General features: G+C 41.2%; 1 protein-coding gene across 5 annotated transcripts; it reads left to right on the top strand.

Annotated features, from left to right (window-relative positions):
- The first annotated feature begins 7,037 nt into the window (after positions 1–7,037).
- Positions 7,038–18,384, top strand: LOC127645814 (uncharacterized). 5 transcript variants are annotated; one of them, XM_052129497.1, is made up of 8 exons: positions 7,120–7,151; positions 7,475–7,587; positions 11,084–11,202; positions 12,555–12,583; positions 12,696–12,759; positions 12,893–13,027; positions 14,624–14,718; positions 16,583–18,384. In XM_052129497.1, the coding sequence occupies exons 4-8, from the start codon at positions 12,557–12,559 to the stop codon at positions 16,901–16,903; spliced, it is 642 nt and encodes a 213-aa protein (XP_051985457.1). In that variant the 5' UTR covers positions 7,120–7,151; positions 7,475–7,587; positions 11,084–11,202; positions 12,555–12,556; the 3' UTR covers positions 16,904–18,384. The 5 variants fall into 5 exon arrangements, with proteins under 5 accessions (XP_051985453.1, XP_051985457.1, XP_051985454.1 ...); XM_052129494.1 differs by having other exon boundaries at positions 12,384–12,583; XM_052129495.1 differs by having other exon boundaries at positions 11,084–11,207; positions 12,384–12,583.
- Positions 18,385–19,414: the final 1,030 nt, after the last annotated feature.

Genomic DNA, 19,414 nt, shown 5'->3' with positions numbered 1-19,414 from the left:
ATTGTATGGACCTACAGAGCTGAAATATTCTTCTAAAAATCTTCATTTGTGTTCTGCAGAAGAAAGAAAGTCACACATCTGGGATGACACAAGGGTGAGTAAATATTGTCATTTTTGGGTGTACTGTCCCTTTAAATCTACATTGAGCTCAGCTTGTGTCCTTTATGAAGAACAAAGAATAGTGTCACTTCTCACAGAGAATAAAACAGGACATCACACAGCACAGACCTGCTGTTCCTTCAGTTGTGTGATGGTGGTGTATATAGGGCACGGGGATGCCCAGGGCGGCATCAGCCCACTTTTTTACCCTCTACTAAACCCTCGCAGGGGGCTCTGAGAGGCCACAAACACCTTCAAGACTCTGAAGTTCATTTGTTCCTGCTTCAGACTATAACAGATCGCTCAGGTGTGCAAAAGGAACAACCTGACTACCCCTTTAAATAGATTTAAACCCAGTGAGATATTGTGGATGGAGCTGTATGTAGTCAACGCTCCAGAAATCAAACCTTACATCCTGTCATTTCTAAACCATGAAATGTCACACCTTCTGTCAAACCCGTTGACCGAGGAAATATTGAAGATAAACTGAACTCTGTTTGAACCATGTAAAGGAATATTCCCGGTTTATTGCAAGTTCAGCTCAATCGACAGCATTTGTGTCATAATGTTGGTTACCAAAAAATCTGTAAACATTAAAATACTGTTTCACAAGTATAGACACAAGACATAAACAATATGTGTGTTAACATGATTTTACTGTCATTAAATCACTTACTGACCACATCTGTGGAAAGATAGACAATTTTACTTCGTTGCCATGACAACGTAATGCCGCAATCCTGCAAAAATGACTATTTAAACAAATTGAAAAACATTTGCAACTCAAGTAATACACAAGTTTTAACAGAAGAATGAAAGTGCTTTTATAAAATTATAAACTTCACATTTCTGACTTTAAACCCTCCAAAAATGGATCCCATTGACTTCCATTGACCTTCATTGACTTCCATTGACTTTCATTGACCCCATTGACTTCCATTGACTTTCATTGACCCCACTGACTTCCATTGACTTCCATTGACCCCCATTGACTTCCATTGACCCCACTGACTTCCATTGACCCCCATTGACCCCATTGACTTCATTGACTTCATTGACTTCCATTGACCCCATTGACTTCCATTGACCCCACTGACTTCCATTGGCTTTCATTGACCCCATTGACTTCATTATCTTCCATTGACCCCATTGACTTCCATTGACCTCATTGACGTCCATTGACTTCCATTGACCTCCACTGACTTCCATTGACCCCATTGACTTCCATTGACCTCCATTGACTTTGACGTCCATTGACTTCCATTGACCCCACTGACTTCCATTGACTTCCATTGACCTCCAGTGACTTTGACGTCCATTGGCTTTCATTGACCCTATTGACTTCATTGACTTCCATTGACCCCATTGACTTTGACGTCCATTGACTTCCATTGACTTCCATTGACCCCATTGACTTCCATTGACCTCCATTGACCCCATTGACTTCCATTGACTTCCATTGACCTCCATTGACCCCATTGACTTCCATTGACTTCCATTGACCCCATTGACGTCCATTGACTTCCATTGACCTCCATTGACCTCCATTGACGTCCATTGACTTCCATTGACCCCACTGACTTCCATTGACTTCCACTGACCCCATTGACTTCCATTGACTTCCACTGACCCCATTGACTTCCATTGACCCCACTGACTTCCATTGACCCCACTGACTTCCATTGACTTCCATTGACCCCATTGACTTCCATAGTAAGTGTCTCACTGGAACCCAGATTTAAAGAAAAGGAGGGACGAGTCGAAATTAATTTTTGTGGTAATTACACCGCAAATGCTGATGATTGAGATTAACTTGTGTTAAATCAGGAATATACCTTTATTTTTTTATCCTGGGGCATAATAAAATCAGATCCCACCGGATCAGATTTTTAGGGGCATTTTTTACTTTTATGAGGGCATTTTATAAAAACGACTGCATCGCCCTATTATGTAAAATTCTTGACTTGAATAAATGTATAGACATCAATTCAAAAGTAATTCAGTAAGGTTGTTACCAATCAATTTAATCAGCATCAAATCAAATGTTGTGATTACATGTATAAGCTTAGAATAAAATATTTAAAAAATTGATGTCAAGAGGGAAATCTTAGGACATTTGTTTTTGCCCCTACATTTAGCATTTTGGGGCATTTTTGCCCCGAGTCCACATCAATTTCTGACCAGGCAAATGACCCAAAATACAACCATTTAAAATAAAATAAATGCATAACACACAGATGATAGTTTCCTAAAAAGAACCCACCAATATAAGCTGTTTACACCATTTACACAATACTTTATACTTTGCATTATTAATTTGTATTTTTTTTTTCATCCAATTTTCTCCCAATTTTGGAACGCCCAATTCCCGCTACTTAGTAGTTCCTCATGGTGGCGCAGTTACTCGTCACAATCCGTGTGGTGCAGGACGAGTCTCAGTTGCCTCCACGTCTGAGACCGTCAATCTGCGCATCTGATCACGTGACTCGTTGTGCATGACACCACGGAGACTCACAGCATGTGGAGGCTCATGCTACTCTCCACGATCCACACACAACTCACCACACGCCCCATTGAGAGCACCACTAATCACCACCACGAGGAGGTTACCCCACGTGACTCTCCCCTCCCTAGCAACCGGCCAATTTGGTTGCTAAGGAGACCTGGCTGGAGTCACTCAGCACGCCCTGGATTCAAACTCACGACTGTAATAGTCAGCGTCAATACACTTGAGATACCCAGACCCCTGATTTTTGCATTATTAATAATTGTATAATTATTATTATTATTATTGAAAGAGCAAGTGTCTGTGAAATGGCCAGTCACATATGAACATTCACTGTTTTTACAAAGACCCACTGATGATTTCATGCTTGTCTTCCAGTATAAACCCATCATTTCTCCCCCCTGAAGCAGCATATATTAACATCAGGCGCTAAAACACATTACTGACGGCAAGAACGCGCTCAGTGCTGTGAAGGTCACAGCGAGACGCCATTTCCACTTCTGTAACATCTGAAAAACTGTCTCTCTCTCTTTACAAGCAGTGTAATGAGAGCAGACAGCCAAGAGCTCTCCGTCCGCTGCTGTCAGACACACTGTCAGTCTGTCTCACCTTCAAGAAGAGACAGACACTTTACCTGTCAGTCTGAGGATGATGATGATGATGATGATGATGGTGCAGCTATTTCCATGAGAAAGACCAGACATGAACAAATTACACTGAAGCCCAATTTTATTTTCTAAATCATCTATACCCATGGGCGAATACTCCAGGTGCGATGGGGGGGAGGTAACCCCCCTAATAATCAAAACAAGCAAGTACAACCCCTCCAATATTTATCCCATGATCAATAGAAACATGTGAATTCTTCATACTGTATCAGTGGGTGTTAATTGAACTCACAATCGAATTTAGGTCAGATTTGTTGATCACCCAGTGGTTTAAGGAGTTATAGTGCCCTCTTGTGGTAGCTTCTCTCTCTTTGAAATGGTCTTTATTGTGTTGTTAGACTAACAGTATGTAAGTGGTCCCATTAGAGACATATATGACCCCTCAAATCATTAGAGGTGTGCTTCAAACCCCATAGACTTACATTGTAGGAGTGACCCGAGTCATATCTAGAGAGCACATATCAAAATTACACAGAAGAGGGTCAACACATTTCAACCAAACTGTATTGTTCTTACACAAAGGCAAATACATTTATTATTTGGGACTTTTTGTCCCAAATTTGGAACGCCCAATTCCCAATGCGCTCGTGCTGGCGTAGTGACAATCCGGATGGCGGAGGACGAATCTCAGTTGCGTCTGAGACGTCAATCCGTGCATCTCATCGCGTGACTTGTTGAGCACGTTACCATGGAGACGTAGCGAGTGTTTCCGCGGCATCCACGCAAAAATCACCACACGCCCCACCGAGAGCGAAAACCACATTATAGCAACCACGAGGAGGTTACCCCATGTGACTCCACACTGCCTAGCAACCGGGCCAATTTGGTTGCTTAGGAGACCAGACTGGATTCACTCACCACACCCTGGATTCAAACTCACGACTCCAGGGGTGATGGGGTCAGTGCCGCCCGTGACAAGCACCCAATGCCACCCCATCGCCCATACATAAATCCGCCAATGTTTGTAAGTGTATTTCTGTTAGTAATATTTCAATTAGAGAGCTCTAGAATACATTTTCTACTTGTAAGAGTTGCAATTAATGAGCTTTATTGTTGCTTTTTACTAGTAAAACTGCAGACAGAGCTCTGAATTTGCCGTTTTACTAGTATTAAAGTAGTACATTTATTAAACTTATCATTAATGTTCATTTTTATTAGTAGAAATGCAATTACAGAACTCTCTAATTGGAATTCGTCCTAGTACAAATTGGATGGTAGGTCTCTTTTCTCAAAAAATGAACGGGAGTCAATAACTACGTTTCCAACCAAGGACAGTGCGGAAAAAGTTTTTAGTGCATCAAAATGAAGCTGACGAAAACACACGTTATCGCTAAAATGTCACAAATGTCGACATCATATTTTTCCGTTTAACTCAAGTGCATAAACTCTGTGTCGATACATCAAATGTCGTGAAAAAACTGGTTCGGAAACACTTTTTGTCGATAAAATCGGCATTAACGCAAAAATGTAGTGTCACATGACGTTAGCCTGTTACCATAACGACAGTATTGAAAGATCATGTATTGTACGTGATTATGGATTGATCTTTACGGGATATTGATCCGATCTGTGACACTTCCAGGAGTGCAACACTAATATCTCGTATCATGCACCGGTCATCAACAAGCACAAGGAGAACTAATAAACGAACACTGTTTGTGATTCATTTAATCGCTGTAATCATCCGTTTATTTATTAAAGATGCTTTTGCACATTATTCACAATAATAGACGACAGTCACCGAATTATTCCACAATACAAAAAACATCATTTGTGTGCATAAAATTTAAGAATTAAGATTAAATTAAGAATAAACACACAATACTAGGAGAAAATCATCAGTGCTTTGTTTTTATTTTGTTCCTTTGTAACACTTAAAGCCCAATTCTATTAAATTATTGTTTAGTTTTACTTTTGAAAAAATGCCGGCAAAATTCCCTGTATTAAATTCAATAAATTATCAAATGAAAAAAACATGAAATTAAAAAAATGAATTACCAAACGAAAAAAATATATATGTTTATAGCTATATTTCAGAAACACGTCCATTGATGATCCTGATATATTAAGACTGAAAGTTTCCCCCAGTGCTTGGTGCAGGTTGCAGCTCGAACAGGGTCATGACGATCCGCTTTCGGGTCGTAACCGATGGCAACCTGCGATAGGCGCAACATCAGGACCGATATTACAGTCCCATCAGAAGGGAACAGCTCACTAGTGCAATTCCTCTTCTGATTGCTTTTATTTGTTTATTAAACAGTAAACTGGATAATTTCACTGAATTGTCTCAATAATCCCATTTTACCCAAACTTCAGAGGAGAACATCAGGGACATCTGGAGATGAATTAGCGATAAACACATTTCTGAATGGAAACGGCTTCAGGGCAGATAAACCAAACCTTACGCGACAAAGAGTTTTATTACGCATGACGTCATCACACACACCATTATTATCCATAAAAGCCCATTTGAATGGAAACAGGCAGAAGGCGGCAAATGTTGCATTTTTATTTTTCACATTTTCACTTTGTCCAGCACGAAACAGCACGAAAGGTGGACGGAAACTAGGCTGATGTGAAACAAATTACGAGCAAATATTGAATTGTACAGATCTGTAATTGGAATTTTTACCAGTAAATATTTATTTGCGATGAGTAACACTCGGAATATTAAAAGATAATTTGGCGGGGGCACTTGGGTATATTGACGCTGACTATCACACCTGGAGTCATGAGATTGAATCCAGGCCGTGCTGAGTGACTCCAGTCAGGTCTCCTTAGCAACCAAATTGGCCCGGTTGCTAGGGAGGGTAGAGTCACATGGGGTAACCTCCTCGTGGGGTATTAGACTCCAGTCAAGTCTCCTAAGCAACCAAATTGGCCCAGTTGCTATGGAGGGTAGAGTCACATGGTGTAACCTCCTCGTGGGGTATTAGACTCCAGTCAAATCTACTAAGCAACCAAATTGGCCCGGTTGCTAGGGAGGGTAGAGTCACATGGTGTAACCTCCTCGTGGGGTATTAGACTCCAGTCAAGTCTCCTAAGCAACCAAATTGGCCCAGTTGCTATGGAGGGTAGAGTTACATGGGGTAACCTCCTCATGGGGTATTAGACTCCAGTCAAGTCTCCTAAGCAACCAAATTGGCCCGGTTGCTAGGGAGGGTAGAGTCACATGGGGTAACCTCCTCGTGGGGTATTAGACTCCAGTCAAGTCTACTAAGCAACCAAATTGGCCCGGTTGCTAGGGAAGGTAGAGTCACATGGTGTAACCTCCTCGTGGGGTATTAGACTCCAGTCAAGTCTCCTAAGCAACCAAATTGGCCCGGTTGCTATGGAGGGTAGAGTTACATGGGGTAACCTCCTCATGGGGTATTAGACTCCAGTCAAGTCTCCTAAGCAACCAAATTGGCCCGGTTGCTAGGGAGGGTAGAGTCACATGGGGTAACCTCCTCGTGGGGTATTAGACTCCAGTCAAGTCTCCTAAGCAACCAAATTGGCCCGGTTGCTAGGGAGGGTAGAGTCACATGGGGTAACCTCCTCGTGGTCGCTATAATGTGGTTCTTGCTCTCGGTGGGGCACGTGGTGAGAAATAATTTTTTGGAGTGCAAGATCCCCCTCCCTACAGTCATCAACTCTTTCATTCATCACATGCCATCTCAGCAGTCCATGAGTGCCAATGGGAATTATCAGCGTCCTGCAGTGGCACGGCTTCAGTGCTTTCTGTTTCCTTTTTTTTGTGCTGCACCTGTGCATGGCTGTCATGTGTATGTGTGTGTGTGTGTGTGTGTGTGTGTGTGAGTGACTCATTGGTCAGTGCTCTCCCTGAAGCGTCACTCTGTAACTGCTCCTCTGCGGGTCTCCTGTTCACCTCCATGCAGGTAAGCCTCAGCAATACAGGGGTCAAAGATGAAGTTATTAGAAAGTCCGATGCTATCTGACCGAACCGTGTGCCTATTTTAAGACTATTCGGACACAAGGGGACATTTGTGATCAGAAAATATTGGACTCTTAAGAGTGATTTAAGTGTCCACGTTCTTTCTGAACGTGGACACTTCACCGTATGAAGCATTTCAAAATCTCTTTATCCTACCGCCACTGTGTGACATGTAACAACTACATTTGTTGTTTGAAACTAACTCATTACACCTGGAGTTTTACGAGGACACCAGCTTTATATAATCACCTTTCATCTCTCCATCAGTTGAGTGATGGACGAAAGCTCCTTTGAGACATTTGAGGAAGAACTCTGTAAACCACTCCCCGAAGTTCCTTCACTGAAACCTCTGAGACAGTCGCGAACAGGAAGTCGAACAGGTAAGACATTGTTTCAGAATTGATAAAACAAAAGGGACACGATGGACATGCACATATTTCTACTCTGTGGTCAGGGGTCAAGATGTCTTTGAAACAAAGTTCTCTCTCTTTCTGCTAAATTAAGATCAGAGCTGAAAGCATCAACACTATTTGTGGTGTCAAAGTGAACAGTGTGTCTAATAATACAACAGAATGGCCCTGACTGACATGAGCAATATGACACCAACCAGCACACAATCAGACTGCTCTCTTGCTGCATATCTTTCTTTATTCTTTAGACTTTCCACACGATTACTAGACAAACAAGCCTTATATTCTAATAATCATTCTACAGTATATATCATTGTATATGTATGTTAAATCTCATGAGATTTTATAGGATTTGTTCCCAACCGGAGGACATTAAAGAGGCAACACCTGTACGGTTCAAAACCCTCATAAGACATTTCTAAGGGGCATTAAAGCAGAGATATACAGGGAGTTTAAGTGTTATGTTATTTTTAGGAGGAGTCATGTGACGCCATGTGAGGTTCGGATGGGTGAACTAGTTTTATCACTTTTAATGACATAAACCGGTGAGATTCGATACACTCTGATCCATAACTGTTCATTAAAAGACACTCAAGCTGGGCTGTGTGGCGGCTGTGGCTCAGTTGGTAGAGTGGGTCGGCAGCTAATCGCAGGGTTGGTGGTTCGATTCCACGTGCCGAAGTGTCCTTTGGCAAGACACTGAACCCCAAGTTGCTCCCAATGGCAGGCTAGCGCCTGCCGTGTAAAGGGCTTTGGTGACCTCTAAGGTTAAAAAAAGGCACTATTATAAGTGCAGACCATTTACCAAGCTGACACCCATGAGCAGGCCATGGGCCAGGGAGTTGATTTGGTTGGAGAGATGCGGGAAACGCGGCGAGAGGTGTAGAAAATGTCAGCAATGCTGACGAAGGTTGTTGCTGACTTGGAGGATCTTGCTGTGATATGTCGATTGATCACTGCCATGGAGACTGGAGTGGGGGATGTTGAGAAATGGATCGATTATCTGGAGTCATCGGAGAGGGAAATATCTGCTAATCCGCTAGCGACCAAGGTGGATTCGGAGCATGTCTGGGAGAAGTTGGAGGACATGGAAAACCGTAGCCGGCAGAATAACGTCCATATCGTGGGAGAAACAGAATATGGTGGAATTCCTGGATAGGCTCTTTCCAAGTCTGCTTGACATAGTCGGCCATAAGCTGGAAATCGAGCGAGCTCACAAGGTTCCGGCTCGGCGATCTGCTGAGGGAGACCGGCCCCGATCAATTCTGGCCAAATTTCTGAGAACATCCGATAAAGATCTTGTGTTACGTGAGGTCGAGGAGTAAAGGAAGGCTTTCTCGGAAGAACCACAGCATTGTTCCCAGAAAAGAACTCGACAAGAAAGAAACGTGATCGATTCAAGGAATGCAAGAAACATTTACATCAACGGAAGGTCGCTTTTGCAATGATGTTCCTGGCCAAATTGAGAATAGATGCTAAGGATGGCCGTAAAACATTCACATGCCTCAGCTCGCCAAAAGTTGCTGTACTTTATGCATATCGCAGCACCGTTTTGTGGTCCGTTTTTATTCACACGGTGGCTAACTAGCTTATTGTGGCCCATTTGCCCCATTTCGCGGACGACCAATCGGTTCTCCCAATGGACTCTCCGCCCCTGAACGACCCCAAAGTGTGCAGGTCCACCAGATTACCGGTCCAGCCCTGTCGTGAGAATGTCTTCAAAAATAATGACATGAATAGTTTTCATTTATCACTTAATGTCATACAAAGTCCAGTAAACATAAAGCGAAATCACCGTGACCACCTTTGCCTTTAAAACAGCACCAATGATCCTAGGTACACCTGGACACAGTTTTTCTTGGTTGTTGGAGATAGGATATTCCAACTTTCTTGGAGAATTTTCCACAGTTCTTCTATCTATTTCGGCTGTCTCTTTATGTAATCCCAGACTGATTCGATGTTCAGTGGGGGGTTTTGTGGGGGTCATGACATCTGTTGCAGGGCTCCCTGTTCTTCTATTCTAATCTTTTATTGACACACTAAAGCTGAAGATATAAATAACCATCTTAATGCTTTTGTGAAACTCCTTAAGTGCCTAAGACTTTTGCACAGTACTGTAAAACTGTCAAAATCTCTCTCCACGTGGAATGTGAATGGGTTGGGGCACCCCATAAAAACGAGGAAGGTTATTTCTTTTCTTAAGCGTAAGAAATATGATATAGTGTTTCTTCAAGAAATGCACATTTCTCCGCAGGAAGCTGGAAACTTTGGGAAGATATGGGGTGGACATGTTTTCTTTAGTGCTGGCTCGAGTAAGAGCAGGGGAGTCATTACATTGAGAAGTAAACATGAATTCAAATGTCTCAAACAGAGTGAAAAGAAATTGGGGGACAACTGAAATTCAGGGACAAAGTCTTATTTTGGCTAATATTTATGCACCAAATGTCGATGATCAGGGCTTTTTTATAGATCTTGAAGGGATGTTGCAAGCTGCTGGCACCCCTCATGATATAATATTGGAAGGAGACTTTAATCTTTTGTTGGACTCAGTCCTTGCAAAAGTGTATAATCCCACTAGAGCAACATTGATGCTTCACAGGATATGTAAAAAATCTTGGTCTTACAGATATTTGGAGACTTTTAAACCCATCTGGTAGGGACTACACATTTTTTTCATCAGTCCATAAGATTTACTCTAGAATAGATACATTGTCAAGCCGGTTCTCACCTCCTCCTTTCCATGAATCCCTTTACACTGGTGCCAAAATCCAGACAGGAGGAAGGGTGCGCCAAAGTAGAGTCCTCGCCACTACCATCCATCCCAACAGAGTAGCCACGGCCAGTCCCTAATTTCATCTGTCACTGATTGCTCATTTGGAAACATTTTAGTCTCAGATCAAGCCCTGGTGAGTTTAGAGGTGTTGCCTCATACAGAGAAAAAGAAATCATATAGTTGCCGCTTTAATGTATCCCTCTTGCATAATCCTGAATTCCAACAAATGTTAAAGGCTGAAATCAATGTTTATATGGAGATCAACTGGTCCTCAGTATCCTCTGAGCGCGTGGCTTGGGATGCACTTAAGGCGTTCTTAGGGCCGGATCATACAGTATGCCGCTTTCACCAAATAATCCAAAGCATGAGAACTCGTGGAATTGTAAGGGAATATTAAAAGTGCCAAGGCACAGCTGAAGAGCCGAATGTTGTCTGATGGCCTCAGATAATTGACCCGCTTTGGAATGCAGATATAATACTATTTTGTCACAGAAGGTGGAGTTTTGGCTATTCAGGACAAGACAGTCATATTTTCTGTCGGGGGACAAAGCAGGGAAGCATATGGCTATATGTATTAAACAGAGAGAGTCTTTTTCTACCATTCCCCTCATCTACTGGTGGTGAAATATTTAACTCAGCCATTGATATTAATAATGCTTTTAATATTTAATATTTCTATCTTGATCTTTATAGTTCCACATCTTCGTCTACTGAAGAGGATATTAGAAACTTTGTGGAACCATTAGATCTCCCAAAACTGACGACTGAGCAAAAAAATTCTCTTGATTCTGAGATAACCTTGGAGGAGCTAGGTGAGGTAATTAAGGTCTTGTTTACAGGCAAGAATCATTTTATATTTATACAGAATTTATACAGAATAATTAAAGAATGGAAAGCTTCCGCCAACCATGACACATGCCCAGATCAGTCGGATTTTCAAAACGGACAAAGATCCAAGCGAGTGTAAAAGCTATCGTCCAATTTCCCTGATTCAGCTAGACGTAAAAATATTGTCAAAAATGTTGGTTAACCGATTACGTTATGACATCTCTTATACATATTGATCAGGTGGGGTTTATTCGGGCCGTAGCTCTTCTGATAACATTAGGTGTTTCATCAATATCATGTGGTCAGTGGAGAATGATCGCTACTTCTCAGTTGGCACCGAAATGGCGTTTGATATGGTAGAATGGGATTATCTTTTTAAGATTTTGGAAATATACGGGTTCGGGAATACTTTTATTGGATGGGTTAAATTACTTTATAGACACCCGATAGCGGCGGTACAAACGAATGGATTAATTTCAGATTATTTTACTCTGGATAGGGGCACCCGGCAGTGTTGCCCTCTTTCCACATTATTATTCTGTCTTGCCCTGGAACCATTAGCAGCCATGATAAGGTAGATGATTTTCCAGGGGTAGTGGCGGGAGGTATGGGTTTATTATTCATCTCTGACCCTACGAGATCTATGTCTTGCCTCCACAGAATTATTAATTCTTTTTCTAAGTTCTCAGGATACAGAGTTAATTGGTCTAAATCCGAAGCTTTGGCTCTGACAGTGTATTGCCCGATAACGGATTTTTTAAGTATTTGGGTATTTTATTTCCACAGTTTTATGTGTGACGTGGGGGTCAGGGTGGGGTTGGGGATTGGGAGGGGGGAAAGGGAATAATGGGGGTTACATTTGGATTCTGTGAAAAATTCAATAAATTTTCTTTGTTAATTGTTTGAATCAACAAAAACTGTTAATCAGGAAAAAATGATATTTTTTAGACACTAGTTCTATAAAGTTTTGGTAAGGTTTTTTTAATCCTTCCCCCTAATTAAAAAAATTATGATCTAACTATCTATCTATCTATATGTCTGTCTGTGTCTTCCTTTGTCTGTCTGTCTATCTATCTGTCTGTCTGTCTGTCTGTCTGTCTGTCTATCTATCTATCTATCTATCTGTCTGTCTGTCATTCTATCTGTCTGTCTATCTATCTATCAGTCTGTCTGTCTGTGTCTTCCTTTGTCTGTCTGTCTGTCTGTCTGTCTGTCTATCTATCTGTCTGTCTGTGTCTTCCTTTGTCTGTCTGTCTGTCTGTCTTCCTTTGTCTGTCTGTCTGTCTGTCTGTCTGTCTATCTGTCTGTCTGTCTGTCATTCTATAGAGATTTATAGAGATGTATGCTCAGAGGAGGGTGCGAGAGGTGAGTGTGACATCACATGACAGCTGAACATTATTCAAAGGGCTAAACCAATTTAACATGACCTCTAACTCACACTTCACAGTTCCATGAATAAATCTTCTGTCCTCTTCAGGAAGCTCCAATAGTCCAGCAGGTTCCGAAGAGTGTTCCTCGCGAACATCCTCTCTCCAGTGCCAGTACGTGAAAACAAAGATTTTTACATTTATTTTTATAAAGCAAAATCAGCTGTAAATGCCACGGTGATTGTAGAATGACCCACCCGTGTTTAATCTTCTCTTTGTTTCTCTCCATCTTTCATCCTCTCTCCAGCGTCTTTACGTAAAACTCTGTCCATTCAGAATCTGTCTCAGATCGAGACGCCGTGGGAGGGCGTGACACTGAACCGATGTCTGTTATTGGTCATAACAATCCTGCTGCTGAGCTGCACGTTACAGAGAATAAACGGCAAGTCCACAGAAGATCATTATACCAGCACGATGTTTAAAATCATACTGAATTGGTCATTACTAGTGTTTAACCAATATGGCTTATTAATAGTTAATGCCGATACCTAGATATCAGGCTAATGGCCAAAAAAATGCAGATTAATTATAATGCAATTTAATGATCGTCAACACAGATTTGCTGTATTTCATCTCTACAGTTATGGTACACTTAAAGGTGCACTCGGTAACTTTCTGTTCATGTTATCTTGGACATAGAGTGACACCTAGTGGTGTGGATGCAACATCATTCAAAATCAATAGATCCTCCTTTCCATTAACCCCTTTACACTTGTGCCGAAATACGGAAAGGAGGAGGGGTGCGCCAAAGTAGAGTCAGAGCAGAGCAGCCGCGGACATCCGCCTGGCCGCCTGAGAGTGGACGACCGGCCGCCGACCGCGAAGGGAGAAAGGGCTCCTAACCGGAGGAGACCCCTACCAGCCGCTGAAACACGGCGGGGTATGAGACTGCCGACCGCGAGCGGGGAGGGGCTCCTGGTCGACTGCCTGGAGCGGGAGAACCGCTGAAATGCGGTGTGGTATGAGACCGCCGACCGCGAGCGGGGAGGGGCTCCTGGCCGACTGCCTGGAGCGGGAGAACCGCTGAAACGCAGCAGGATATGAGACCGCTGACCACGAGCGGGGAGGGGCTCCTGGCCGACTGCCTGGAGCGGGAGAACCGCTGCCAGGGGCGGGGGAGACGCCTTCTGTTTACTGAGAACATGGCAGGGCATTCCGTCTGCCAGGGGCCGGAGTTCTGCCTCCGATCCGTCCGGGGAGGCGCGGCTGTCGTTCTTTGGAGGAGTGGCTGAAGACCAAGATACGGCGTATCGGAGAACGCCGTAGCTGTCTCTCTCTCTTCCACTGCTGCTCCTTGTTGGCCTTTCCCTCTCTTTTTTAAAATGTTTTTCTTAATTTACCACGATCGATTTTTCCCTCCCCTCGTCCAGGTAGACGGGGATGACCTGGCGGCAGACGGGGCGTTAGGCAAGCCCCTCCCCAGGGAAGGGGGGGTGGTGTACGTGTTGCCGGGGGCTCCCCGACCTGAGAGAACGAAGGAGGGCGGGGTCGTGATTCCGCACACCCGGCCCCTAATCAGGCTAATCAAGCCTCAGAGAGGGATAAAGGCCGACCGAAGATGGCAGTGGGACAGTGAGAGAGATTTACGGGCAGCTGTCCGACACCTGTGTGTGTTTATATTTTTGTTTAGTTCTTCATTAAACTATTATTTATATCGTCAAGCCGGTTCTCGCCGCCTCCTTGTAGAAATGTAGTATTCACAATCAGCCATGATTGTCCAATAACAAGAGGCTTACTGAGATTAAGTGAGTAGTAGCTGGTCATGTGATTCAAAAATGGCAGCCCCCATGAAGGCACCCCTACCCCATTTTATTAGGTTACCGATATGACTAGAGTCTTCATCTCATGATGAGTGCAACTTTAAATGTAAAAAAAATTTAAACCAAATTTGAAAATGTGCACCATTCACTGGCATTAATAGACCCAAACGCTACATGTCAGATGATCATGACTGATTTAATGTTCTCTCATCACTCAGAGGCACTTAGGGGACATAAGGAGGTCAGTGAAGATTTCGTGACACTGGCCGAGAGACAGACGCTGATCAAGAGAGAGAGAGCAACATCCCATGAGGCAAGAACAACAACCTTAATTTACACAGTGTTGGGGAGTAACTACCTAAACTATGATTTATAAGTAGTGTGAACATCAGCGAGTAGCGATGTAGCATCACACAATGCTTAATTTATCACATTATATTGTGAACGCAGCGAAGGAGTCGAGGGAGTCAAACACTCACCTGAATGGTTCACCCTCTTATGTAGGGCTGGAAAACTGAATAATTTAAGTGAATCGTTTCTTTAGGACACTTTAAGTGAATGAACCAGTTCAAATGAATGATTAGTTTGTATTTAGTGTTGTGAACTCCGTTTATTTTAGTGAGCCAGTTCTTTCGGACAGTTCATGTGAATGATTTGATTCAAATAATTGATTCATTTAGTGTTGTGAACTACGATTAATTTTAGTGAATAGGTTCTTTTGGAGAGTTCATGTAAATGAATCGGTTAAAATGATTGATTAGTTTATATTTAGTGTTGTGAACTCGGATTCATTTTAGTGAATCGGTTCATTCGGAGAGTTCATGTAAATGAATCGATTAAAATGTTTCATCGATTTTTATTTAGTGTTTTGAACTCTGATTCATTTTAGTGAATCGGTTCATTCGGAGAGTTCATATAAATGAATCGGTTAAAATGATTGATTCGTTTATATTTAGCCATGTAAACGGATTCATTTTAGTGAATCGGTTCATTCAGAGAGTTCATATAAATGAATCGGTTAAAATGATTGATTCGTTTATATTTAGCGATGTAAACTGATTCATTTTAGTGAATCGGTTATTTCGGACAGTTTATGTAAATGAATCAATTAAAATAATTGATTCGTTTATATTTAGTGTTGTGAACTCCGATTCATTTTAGTGAATGGGTTCTTTTGGAGAGTTCATATAAATGAATCGGTTAAAATGATTGATTCGTTTATATTTAGCCATGTAAACGGATTCATTTTAGTGAATCGGTTCATTCGGAGAGTTCATGTAAATGAATCAATTAAAATAATTGATTCGTTTATATTTAGCGATGTAAACTGATTCATTTTAGTGAATTGGTTATTTCGGACAGTTTATGTAAATGAATCAATTAAAATAATTGATTCGTTTATATTTAGTGTTGTGAACTCCGATTCATTTTAGTGAATGGGTTCTTTTGGAGAGTTCATATAAATGAATCGGTTAAAATGATTGATTCGTTTATATTTAGCCATGTAAACGGATTCATTTTAGTGAATCGGTTCATTCGGAGAGTTCATGTAAATGAATCAATTAAAATAATTGATTCGTTTATATTTAGCGATGTAAACTGATTCATTTTAGTGAATCGGTTATTTCGGACAGTTTATGTAAATGTATCGATTAAAATGATTGATTAGTTTATGTTTAGTGTAGTGAACTACGATTCATTTGAGTGAATCGGTTCTTTCGGATAGTTCATGTAAATGAATTGATTAAAATAATTGATTAGTTTATATTTAGTGTTGTGAACTACGATTCATTTGAGTGAATCAGTTCATTCGGAGAGTTCATGTGAATGAATCGGTTAAAATAATTGATTAGTTTATATTTAGTGTAGTGAACTCCGATACATTCAAGTGAATCGGTTCGTTCAGATCTTTCATGCAAATGAACTAGTTACCCTAAACAATTCACTGATTCACTTGAACCCTGTGCAGCCTTAAAGGAACTTTGCCTTCTGTTTTAAAGATAAATGTTTATTTTAATGCTGCTGTTTATTACTGTATTTTGACACGGTATTGAAATATATATTTTGACATGAAATCACATGCTGTCAGAGTATGTTCTGTATATTATAAAGGACACACAAAGTAGTTTTATGATCTAAAAGTTCATCATTAAAGAAAACCTGTATGTATTATACAGCCTGAGATCTCTCTATGGGACACACTGTTCTGGTGGGTCGCTGATGATGACGATGAAGGCAAATCAAAGAGAGCGACTCGGGAGAGAGTTTCCAGGAGCCTCCGACACCGAGCCCTCCCAGACCCCAAACTTCTGAAGAAAAGAGAGATGAACTTCAGCCAGCGCAGAGGACGAGGAAGACGAGACACAGATGAGACTAAAGACAGACTGAAGAGGAAAAAAGAGAAAGAGATGAAAGTCCAAAAGAAAGAAGAGAAAGACGAGGAGGAGAAACCAAAGGAGAGAAAACACAAATCTATTAAAAAACAATTGGAGCTGTGATTAATGACGGCACGGATGTAAATGTTAGACGAACGATTACAGGTTGAATCGCATGAAGAAATGACCACGGCATATTTCACTCCCAAATCAACAGACGAAAAAATTAAAAAGTATGCATAAAGAAAATGAGGCCTATTTTATAACCAAATACAGTATAACAAAACAGTAAAAAAAATTCTCCCAATTTGGAACGCCCAATTCCCAATGCGCTCTAAGTCCTCGTGGTGGCGTAGTGACTCGCCTCAATCCGGGAGACCAGATTTCGTCTGAGACCGTCAATCTGCGCATCTTATCACGCGACTTGTTGAGTGCGTTACTGTGGCGACGTAGCACGTGTGGAGGCTTCACGCATCCAACGCAGCATCCACAATTCACCAGGCGCCCCATCGAGAGCGAGAACCACATTATAGCGACCACGAGGAGGTTACCCCATGTGACTCTACCCTCACTAGCAACCGGGCCAATTTGGTTGCTAAGGAGACCTGACTGGAGTCACTCAGCACGCCCTGGATTCAAACTCGCGACTCCAGGTGTGATAGTCAGCGTCAATACTCGCCGAGATACCCAGACCCTCCCTAGCAACCGGGCCAATTTGGTTGCTAAGGAGACCTGGCCGGAGTCACTCAGCTTTATTTTCTTTATGCAAAATATTTCCGATTTCTTTCTTTTGATTTCGGTAGTAAAATCTGACCTGGACATCTTCTCGTTTATTAACCCGCAACTTCTGTTCAGTCATTTTGGACCGATTTTAATATTTGATCAATATTTTGTGACTTTTCCTCTTCCACTAAAATAAAAAAAAATAACAAATTTGCTAGACAAATCAAAAATGGCTAAACTTAAAAAAATCAAGTGACTTTTATAATGTATAATTAACATAAATATATACACATCCAAATGCATAACTTGTGATAATATCTAGACATGAAGAGATTAAGCAAGAATAAGGGGAACACTGAGGCCACCTATAGGCTATACTTGTCATTGCAAGTTAAAATTAATTTGCTTGTTTTATTTAAAAATTGAATGATGTAATTTACATTTAATCTCACTGAGGTCTTTAACAACAAAAGTTCACATGTGACAGTAACTCTGCAAGAGTTTTGACACACAAAATGTGTCAATAAATGTGTTAATATGTATCTGTGTTTCATGAAGACTGTTCCGGTCAATTCTGAGCCATGGACAGTACACGTGTTAGCCCAGTATGAACAGAACTTGATGGTTAAAGACACCCTCATATATCTTGACTTCTCTCAGGTCAGGTTATGATAAACCGAACGTCTGAATTATTTTATTTGAGTCATTGGATGATTATAAGGTTTCCAGCATCTTTGAAATGATGATAATGTGGGTACTCCTCGTTTTGATGAATGGCGTATAATAGCAATTCTGTTCAAAATATTTATTTTGAAAATGTTTGAGCTTGCAAACCAAAGTTAAATGGTGCAAAATAAAAAACATGTTAAATACTGTATTTACGCGAGGCAGTTTTCTGACTACAGGCTCATCATTTGTTTTACTAGTGAGATTTATTAAGTGTCAAATATGACTGATGTCTTGTGTTCAACCATCCTGAAACAGGATAATTGTTATGGCGGACATTTTTTTTTACATTTGAACTGTTATAAAGCCATAAAGCAGCCAATCTCCAAAAAGGTTTTAGAAGTTCGAATAATGATTTTAGGAATTATAGGCTTTTGGATACACTTGGTCAACCCCACATGATAATTGCAAACCCCTAAATAACTAAAGTTCAACTTTTCTTTGATAATTATTGACCTACGGAGTCCTAGATGAAGTTCACAATAGCAGGTAACATTGAATAATATACAATCATTTTCACTCCATTTATAAAGCCATTTTGCTGAAATATGATTGGCTGCTGGCGGCCATGTTTTTTATTTGTCTGAGTCATATTGTAGAATATGTAAACATTTGGCCCCTACAAGAAGCATACCAATTTCCAACTTCCTTGATAATACAGTTGTGGAGTTATAAGCATTTTTAGTTGTTGCGCCCCCTATAGGCGAAACTTTTTGCAACTTTGCGTGCTTCATCAGAATGTCCGGTTGTCTATCTTTATCAAGTTTCGTAACATTTGGCCTTTTCGTTTAGTAGATGGATGACGCCTGACAATTCGTTGGCTTCGTGATGTATATTTTTGTCAGGAGGTTTCATAGTAGACACACGCCAATTTTCGTGCGAATCGGACATACGGCGTAAGAGTTCGAAAGGTTTTACGAATTATGCAAATTAGCGCGAAAATTGTCGTGACGGAAATTAAATCGGAGATAAACATTTTGTTTGTCTTGAGCAAAGGAATTCAACGATGTGAGACACTTGAGTGTGCGAGAAACGCTTTATGATATATGGGCCAAAACGTCAACATGATCACTATAGCGCCACCTTGAGGCCGAAACTTTGATACGCTGTAGTTTCATCTCTCCACGACTTACGGTTTGGTCTGCATGATCAGTTTTAGTGCAGAATATTATTAAAAATAATAAA

This window comes from Xyrauchen texanus, chromosome 6 (assembly GCF_025860055.1).
Source record: "Xyrauchen texanus isolate HMW12.3.18 chromosome 6, RBS_HiC_50CHRs, whole genome shotgun sequence".
Lineage (NCBI taxonomy): Eukaryota > Metazoa > Chordata > Actinopteri > Cypriniformes > Catostomidae > Xyrauchen > Xyrauchen texanus.
The sequence above is the reverse complement of the archived record's forward strand: the minus strand, read 5'-3'. Positions and strand labels throughout refer to the sequence as shown.